This window comes from Epinephelus lanceolatus, chromosome 4, assembly GCF_041903045.1.
Source record: "Epinephelus lanceolatus isolate andai-2023 chromosome 4, ASM4190304v1, whole genome shotgun sequence".
Classification (NCBI taxonomy): Eukaryota; Metazoa; Chordata; class Actinopteri; order Perciformes; family Serranidae; genus Epinephelus; species Epinephelus lanceolatus.
In genome coordinates, this window is record NC_135737.1 from 49929433 (window position 1) to 49939145 (window position 9713).

A 9713-nucleotide genomic window follows, 5' to 3' on the forward strand; every position below is an offset into this window, starting at 1 on the left:
ACCAGAATCAACTGTATGTGTTCATTAGGATCAGGATCAGAATAAAAGTCAAGATCAGAACCATAACCAGGACCAGGATGAGGATCAGGATCCGAATAAAAGTCAAGATCAGGATCAGAATCAGAATCAGAACCAGGATCAGGATCAGGATCAGCCATATCAGCTGAGTTTCAGTTTCAGTTTATTTTGTAGCAAAAACGCCTAAAATGACACACCCAAATTAAAATGACTGTAGATTCTGAACCACTCTGACTACATGCATGCATGAGGTCAGAAACACTGTAGGTGATACAGAGACAGAGTAATGGGCCTCTGAAGTCAGTAAAAAACTGAAGATTTTGCCTAAAATAAAATAAAGAATGTGTTTCAGGATGAATAACTGTCTGTGACTTCATCTGAGCCGGTAAATGACACTGTGGGGCTGTAGGCAAGTAGCCTATGACCATTCTACAGTGTTTTTTCCATGAAAAGATCCAGATGGAGCTCCAAATGACAAGCCGGTCACTCTGCTTCAAAACAGTACTATCAGTGATCAAACAACACTCAGCCAGCTTCAAACATTGTACCTTATTGAAATCAGGTGTGATTATGATAGCTGATGTTGTTTATGACACAGAAACACCATAAAATATCACCAAATAAAGCCATATGAAACGCGAAAGTTATGATCCCACTTTCTAGACGGTATATCTCAGCCAAAAATAGTGGTAGGAGTGAGACTCTTACCTTTTATAAAAGAAATCTCCACTCACAGCTCCACTTAAGATCACGAGTAATCCTTTAACTTTTCCCCTCGAAAAATGGCATGACATGACTTGTCACCACTCATCGCGATTTTGGACTTTGTGTGATTAGGCTGTTCTGGTGCAAAATCCATAAGAAATAAAAGAAAAATGATGCCATCTTTTTTTTTTTTTTTTTTTTTTTTTAAAGATATGTTTTTGGGCATTTTAGCCTTTAATTGATAGGACAGACAAGCGTGATATATATATATATATATATATATATATATATATATATATATATATATATATATCACATTTTTCAAGTCAGTATATCACCATGTGGACTAATCTGATGTTTGTAAAGTCTATAAACACAATGATTGAACAAACATTACTATTTCTGTGTGCACGTTTTGTATTTAATATGGTTATCGTAGATTAGCTGGGCTAACCGTTAGCTGTTAGCCCCGTTAGCGGTATCTGTAGCAGCTCAGTAATTCAATAAATGGTCTGTGAAAAAAATATTTTTTCCAGCAGATATCTTAGTTACAACATGATTGAGCTAGCAAAGCAGTTTTGTGTTGCTATGTGTGGTATTTATTCAGTTTTGGGAAATCACAATGTATAGAAAGCATCAGTGGCTGCAGCTGACAGGGACAGCTAACAGCAGCAAAGCTAACATCAGGACGTCATCTGTTAAAAGCCTCCTGTTGTCGGATACGACATGAAACTACTCCAGTTAGCTCAATCATGTTGTAACTAAGACATCTGCTGGAAAAAATATTTTTTTTCACGTTGATGAGACGGTGATTTGGGTGGAGTGGTCGCCATTGACGTGGAGCTTGCCGTTTCTGTCGGTGCACATTTCCTGGGGACACCTGCACGTCTCGGCCCCGCCCCTTCCATTGTGATTGGCTAAAGTGCAGCATCGTTCAAACTCAAAGCCCCCCCCCGTAGTCGTCTTTCACACAGGGCTGCCAACAGATTCTACAATGTAAATTGCAGAATCTGTCCTGAGAGATTATGCGTGAGTTGGAGGAGGAGAACACCACCCTATGAGCCGAGGCACTGAAAGTAAAGGAGGATGCTGCCGACAAAGACATCAGCTTCAGCCGAGAGCTACAGGAGATGAGAGAGCAACTTCAGGAAAAGAGATGCAATGTTTAATCGCCCAGTGACACACATGCAGCTGTCCCAACACCGACCCTCTCCCCTGCTGCTGAACCACCAGGGTTAACCCTAACCCTAACCCAGACAAAGACAGAGACAGACAGACAAAGACAGAGACAGACAGAGACACACAGACAGACTAACAAACAAAGACAAAGACCGACAGAGACACACAGACAGACAGACAGACAGACAGACAAAGACAGAGACAAGCAGAGACAGGCAGGCAGGCAGACAGACAGACAGACAGGCAGGCAGACAGACAGAGACAGGCAGAGACAAACAGACAGACAGAGAGAGAGACAGACACAGACAGACAGAGACACACAGAAAGAAAGACAGAGACAGACAGACAGACAGACAAAGGCAGAGACAGGCAGACAGACAGGCAGACAGGCAGACAGACAGAGACAGGCAGAGACAGACAGACAGAGACAGGCAGAGACAGACAGACAGACAAACAGGCAGAGACAGGCAGAGACGGAAAGACAGACAGACAGACAGACAGACAGACAGACAGACAAAGACAGACAGACAGACAGACAGAGACAGGCAGACAGACAGACAAAGACAGACAGAGACAGACAGACAGTGACAAACAGAGACAGACAGACAGACAGACAGACAAAGACAGACAGAGACAGACAGACAGACAGACAGAGACAGACACAGACACAGACAAAGACAGAGACAGACAGACAGACAGACAGGCTACATACACATGCTATATCTTGTTTTTTTCAGGACAATCTGGGCTAACCAGATTTGCCATCATTTCATGTCCTTCTATGTGCCTTTATTTTATATTAAGTTTTATATCAATGAAAAAAACAAATCCGTGTGACTAAATTCTTAAATTTTTACATGTATCTCACCACAGCAAGTTGGAAGAAGACATATTCTGCCATATATGAAGAGGGGAGACTCTCTGGAATCTGGCAATATAAGAACCATGATGCTGGGATATTCTGTCACTTCACAGCTGTCCAAAACATGTGGTTTGTGCCAGGTGGACATGATTGCCAGTATTCTTTCATTATTGCAAGAAATTCCATTGACTCATTCACAAGTCAAAAATGTGTTTTATCTGAAAGAAACATGCAATATTTACATCTAAGATCATAGAAAAATAGTAATAATATTATTACTCACTATATGAAGTGACTGATAACAAGATCTGTATAATGGATTGTAAAGAAATTTTGTAGACAATTGATCTGTATTTATAGCGTGATGGGATGACAGTACAATGATGTGTGTGGTCCTGCGCTTTTATGTGATATGCGTGGCATTTCTGTGCAAGCCTGCATTTGTGAGTAATCCATCCAAGAGTAATGTGTGCAAAGCTATATGAAAGCTCTATTATACATAATTTTAGTATAACTTTATCATTTTTTTATATCATGAAAACATTGGACCACCGACAAGTGGCCTTGTCAGAAAGCTGTGGTTCCGCTGTTTCACATGATAGTGACATGGTGCGTGAGGTTCACGCGCCACCAATGGTGGTGACAGCCATGCAAGCTGGCGCTTCGCGAGGTCGTGCACGTCCAGGATTTTGAAACTTTTTACAAGCCGTGCAAATGTTGTTCAGTTCAAAATGGATGAATCTGAGGGAAATTTAGCTCAAGTGCATCTCTTCATCTACAGCCTGCATTGGCTTCACAAGCTGGCTGTGTTCCCCAGTCAGATATCCCGCTACATGTAATGGGTGGACAGACCATCTTCTTTTGCAATGCTTTTGTCTGGTCAAAAGCCATAAACATAACAATTGCTCATTCTCTGCAATCCATACTTTTCATGCTGCTATCATTGCTCTTTACATTGGCTGCGGTCAGAAGTCTTTTTGCTTAGGAAGGTTCCTAGCTGAGTGAAATGACCCGGAAGTATTTTAGTGGCCGCCATGATAAGAGCTGTTCGAATTCTCTAAACACTAAGGAAAGGAGGTTCAATGCTTCCTTTCAGATCTCCTTTAGCATAGAATACATCGGACCTTCCTAAGCGATAGGAAAGGAGATAATTTAATCCCACAATGCTTTGCGGGAGCAATATTTAAAGCGACTGACCGTTCACGGAGACAAACAAACAAACCCGAAGAAGTAGGAGTAGAGGAAGAACGAAAGAAGCGACGAAAGGTAAAGAAAAAGAACAACTGGCTCTCAACATGACTGAAAAGTCACGGAGATCACCATGTAAGTCACCGTTACATGAAGCTTTGTCCATCTCATGCCATAACTTGATAATATGCATAACGTGATATGTTCCAAACTCTCAACAATATGTTAAACCCATGCGAACTATAAACGTCACGCTATTGTTGTAACATTACCCAATTCAAGTTAATATTGTGGTGTCAGATATGCTCAGTGTGTATTAATCATGTCAGTATTTGAGCGTTGTTGAATCGCCAGCTTTTAACAATATCATGAATTAATTTTTCTTCAGTCACAGATGCTGACATCTCTGCACTCATACGGGCACGTGTGTGGCTGGAGCAGCTCTTCAGCGGGAGGCAGCCCTTTTTAGACTATTACACAAATGAATTTCACCCAAACACTTTAGAATAAAGCCTCCCACATCTCTACCCTGCCCCCCCTTTCCCTTTCTGCTCTCTCTGTGAATTGAATAGTTTACTCATTTCTTGCATACGAACATCAGCAAACACAGAAAACCTGTCCATTTAGGCAGAAGATATACTGTTAATTGCACAGGTGCACCTTCATCCCTATGTATGCTCTTGTTATTTGTTCTGTTTCCTTTTTCTGTGTTGTTATTGTCACTAATATAATGGAAAAACCAATGAACACAATTAAAAAAATAAAATAGAATAAAAAATAACTACAAGGCACAATCATGTCAACATTTCAAGGTGTTTACTGAGTTTTGTGGTCGTTTTTAAACTATTTTAAGCAAATGACAGATGATGATTGATTGGCATGTTAACACAGAAGTTTGTGTTTCAAGAAAAAGGGATATGAAATGTTTTTTAGATGATGTTTTTAATTCAACATGTTTGCAACGTAAGAATGATATGTACAGTAGTAGATTTGTAAGCCTAACATATTTGCCTCTCTTGCATACACTTGAACATTTGTCATAAATAATCACAATGTTTCAGGAGGGTGAATGTGAGCAACCATTTTCAGCGTTTCAGTTTTGTGACTGCCTATCTATCTTTTTTAATTCAATTCAGACGTTGGTAATTAAGTCATATTTTTCACTGTGCTGTCCATGTTTATATAGCCTGCATGAAGCAACATGGTAAGCAGGCACGGGGCGGAGTATCTGAGATGCGCTTTTTGTAGTCCATCTAAACTAAAGTGTAGTTTCACCACGGTCGAACTACGTCACCGACGTCCGCCGTTGCATGATGACGTAGCCCAGCGTAAGTGCGGTTGGATTTTCTCAGCTCTGCGGTTCTCTTTTCCTAAGTCCTTATGAATTCTCCTACTCATCTTTCCTTGACCTCATGACGTTTCTCACCGAGATCAAGGAATAGTGATTAGGAATAGACGACAGGAGGGACTTTTTGACCGCAATCTGCGAATGGAGCCAGGCGAAGGTATAACTGAGGCTTAACCTTTTGTGTCTAGCCGCTTTTACACTGCCAGATTTTGGGTGAATGTTGGGCCGTTTTGCCGGCAAGCTGTGACCGTTTAGATAGACAGAGCAGGATTGGCGAGTTGATCCGAGGTGCCCAACTATCAGCCTTGTAGGGTAGACATATTGGCAGAATGTTTTTGGTTTAAAAAGAACGAGGTGGTTTTCCGCCACGGGAGGGGATGTTGAAGAATTGTGGGAGGAGCTGTTGATGACGCTGCACATGCCACCCACTGGTGGTGGATAAACAGGAAACAGCTGATAGCAGGAATTAGCGAGCAGCTAGTAGCAAGAGGGAAACGCAAAGCTGACAGACACTGTAAAGATGAGCAACTGGGGAGACAAGGAATTGCACGCCCTCCTTGTCCTCGCAAACAAAGAGGCCATTAACCGTCAGATGACCGGGACGGTGAGGAACGGGCCAACTTGTGAGAGAATCGCTGAAGGACTGACCAGCCATGGCCTCCCTCCCACGTTACTGTTTACGTCACATGCTGAGTTACTTGCTCACGCCCCCCATTGCCCCGAAAAAGGCACATTCTGTATAAACAAAAGTAGGTAGGCGACATTTCGCTGCACTCCCTGATTTTGTTTTTATACTGCCAGTGCTGAAGAAAGACTGATTGGGCTTTCCTGCAAATTTGCACAATTCCTGTTTAAAATGGGCTTGTGTCCCCATAGTTACCACACTCCTAAGCCTCTCTGTCTCTGTCTCCATAGTTACCACACTCCTAAGCCTCTCTGTCTCTGTCTCCATAGTTACCACACTCCTAAGCCTCTCTGTCTCTGTCTCCATAGTTACCACACCCCTAACCCTCTCTGTCTCTGTCTCCATAGTAAGCACACCTCTCTCTTTCTCTATCTACAGTCTGACTACGTGCAGCCGCTGGTCGCAGTGCAGTTGTTGTTATCCAAAGAAGACTTTAATGTTGAGCAGACCGTGGAGTGTAAAATCGAGGGTTCAGACCTGCGTAATAACGATGACCGGGACAAGTTTTTGGGTCGTGTCATTTTCCGGGTCAAAGTGTCTGAGTAACTGGATCCACCAGTTGCCATGGAGACCACAAACTGGGTTTAACCTGGAGATCGATGTCCAGTTTTAGACACTTTGAAATCCAGACCTGATCTTATCCTGGACATCTGAATGTGGTCTATCCTGCTCAGACTCTATGAGGAAACCAGATCTGGACCACTGACAGCTCATTATGGTTACGCTTCCAGAACCCTTTAGACCTGACTGTGGTTTGGTCCAGATCTGGATCAGATGTAGACCTTAACCTGAACCCTGGTGTGGGTGTTTGATTCAGTGGTCCAAATGTGCTCCTCAGTTATCCAAACAGAAAATAGTGTGACTAATGTATTCAGAGAGTTGGAGCAGATCAGGTCTGTGGTGGAAGCATGTCCAGCCAGTTGGACAATGATGTGTTATTTTTTTTAATTTATGTAAAATAGTGATGTAATGCAAACAATAATAAGAGCCCAGCAGCTTGGCACAAAGTGAGTTCACCACAGAGACATGACGGAAAAATGAAGTCTGATTCAATGACTTTTCTTCTACAGTGAATCATTAATGCCACAGTAATGGCATTTATACATTTATATTTATAATAACAACAACAACAATAATAATAATAATGATAATAGTAATAATACTGCCTCCAAGTTTTCAATAGGAAGTGGACTCAGAGAGCAGAAACTATGAAGACCTTTGAGGAGGGTTTGTTGGGCTTTTTGCTATCAGATGAAAATATTTCAAACAAAACTTTGATGTAACAGCAGGATGGTTTGACAGTAATGTGATCATTGATCATCTATACATACACCTTATTAATAATAACATTAAAATATTTTAGTTCACACAAAGATTTCAGTGTCAGTACAAAGTTTTTACAGAAAATTTTAACGTAAATTCAGAAATGTCGGGACGTTTATTCCGTGATTTAAAGTGAAGCTTCAGGGTTGAAGTTGTTAATGTAGGAAAAGTGTTAATCTGTAACTGATAATAATGAAGATAACAACAGGTCCTGTAGAGGGTTGTCTGTGTGACACCAAGCTGCAGTAAAGTGAATTAACACAACACTGTGATGAAGAACACTGCTCTGGCTGCTGGGACATCCCCCCTCCCCTCCTGTACTTTTAAATATACTTTATGAATATAATGAGTTGTGTCTGTGTGTTTTCAACCTGCTGTTGTACAGTTTTTATTGTATGTGAATTTGAGTGTGATTCTAATGATTACTGTTGTGTGAGTATTGACCATGATAACATCATCAATAGAAATCCAATCATTTGCAGTAAACAATATCTCAGTGTTGAGATCATGTGATCGTGTCTATCTTGAATGAAAGAGACTGAATGATGGTTCATTGTTTCTATTTTGTCATCAGAAACTGGTGATGTATTTACACTGCTGCAATTAAAACACAAAGATACAGAGTAAGATCTCATCATTAAAACAGTGATTCTCATTGACTCCATCAGACTATGTTTTCATGTGCACTTTGTATTTGACCTCTATCACATTGTGTCATATACACACACACATATATATATATATATATATATATATATGTGTGTGTGTATGTATGTATGTATGTATGTATATATTGTGAGGGAAATTCTCCTCTCTGAAGAAGTGACAGACTTGGTGTGAGGAATTAAGTCTCTTTAATACATGCAACATGAAGAGAAGACCCAAGTGTCCTCTGAGAAGCTTCAGGATCTGCAGACCTTTATACAAAACAAAAGCTTTGAGCCCAGGTTGCACCCACCCACTACACTTGTAAAGGAGAAGGGTTAGTGTCCCTCTCTTGGGGTCTCCTGACTCTGTGTTGGTGGCATACTGTCTGTGTTCCTGCACTCTCAATGATATGAGTTCATTTCCAAGAGTCTTTGATGGATCCAATGTGAATATGTGAACATGGTTTGAGTCCAATTCTTGCCAGGCTTGAACTCTGTGAAGATGACTGTCACAGTGCTGCTCAGTTGCAGACCAGACCCCTATTCTTAGCTGTGGTTACCAGGCCAACAATGAAATTTGCAGTAAGACTGGGATTTTTGGATCCATGTGTATCTTTCAGCTGTCCAGATACAGTACAGGTGGTAGAGGTTAAGGGGATAAATACCACTGATGGTCTGCGGGCTATCCTCATTTTGGGTTAGGAGTGGGGGATAGAAATCCCCTCTCCAACTGGAGAGAGCATGGTGCACGGTTAGGAGTGGGGGACAGAAATCCCCTCTCCAACTGGAGAGAGGATGGTGCACGGTCCATCACTTCCAGGACATTCCCTTCCATGCTGACCCCCTGGTACCACCACCCTAAGGTGGTGGGTTTTCAAAAAATTAGGCTTGTAGCCTTAATAAAGTCGGCCTTTGCGCAATATTTCGGTCGAGTTTGACCTTCATCAGGCGAGCCGACTGTTAATAATGGGGAGGGCCTAATTTGGCCTCTTCTCACACTCTTCCCGTTTATTTAGTTTTAATTTGTCACTTTGTTTAGTTTTAATTTGTCACTTTGTTTAGTCTTATTTGTCACTTTGTTTAGTCTTAATTTGTCACTTTTTTTAGGTTTACTTTTTTTCACTTTTTTTTAGGCTTAATTTTTGTATTTTTGTACTTTATTCTCCCTTGGGTTAGGGTTAGGGTTAGGATTAGGGAACTGAAAGTCCTGTCCCCCGAACTAGGGAGACAGGACTGGTGCACTGTCCATCACCCCGTAGGACTCCCCGCTAGACCGGACCCCCTTGCCTTCTTTCCTTCTTTGTGCTTGTACTTGCTTTCTTTGTGCCTCTAGTCTTCTGTTCTTCCTTCCTACTGTCTTCTTCTCCCTGTTCGTCCTTCTCGTTATCTATCTCTTTGTTGTTTACTTTGTGTTTGCTGTGTTTGTCTTCCTTGACCTCTATGTCTTTGTGTTTCTGTCCATCCTTCATTATTTGTACTTTATGTGACTCTTCTTTCTCTATTTAGTGTTTGTCCCCCTGTTTTTCCTATTCTGCTATCTATTTGTCTTCCATCTGTGATCTGTTTGTCTTCTCTGTGCAGCCTTTGTTATATCAAGTATTAAGTGTACCGTTGACAACGTTTCGACCTTTTATTGTGTCTTCATCAGGTCCGGTACACTGTTTGTTCTTCCCCCCTGTCTTTCACTCTTCTTGTGCTTACTCTATTTGTCTTTCTTGACTTTTATTCATTTTCTTTATACTTGGATTCAGTCTTTGT

General features: G+C 41.3%; 1 protein-coding gene across 5 annotated transcripts in view; it reads left to right on the forward strand.

Moving 5' to 3' along the window:
- Nucleotides 1-7972, forward strand: part of atp1b3b (ATPase Na+/K+ transporting subunit beta 3b) — a 52087-nt gene extending 44115 nt beyond the window's left edge. For 2 of the 5 annotated variants that reach the window (XM_033641338.2, XM_033641347.2), the window contains one exon: nt 6364-7972. In XM_033641338.2, the coding sequence (XP_033497229.2) occupies nt 6364-6531 (168 nt within the window). In that variant the 3' untranslated portion in view covers nt 6532-7972. Of the gene's footprint in view, nt 1-28 lie in introns of all 5 variants that reach the window. The other 3 variants (XM_078167462.1, XM_078167463.1, XM_078167464.1) reach the window with 3 other exon arrangements.
- Nucleotides 7973-9713: the final 1741 nt, after the last annotated feature.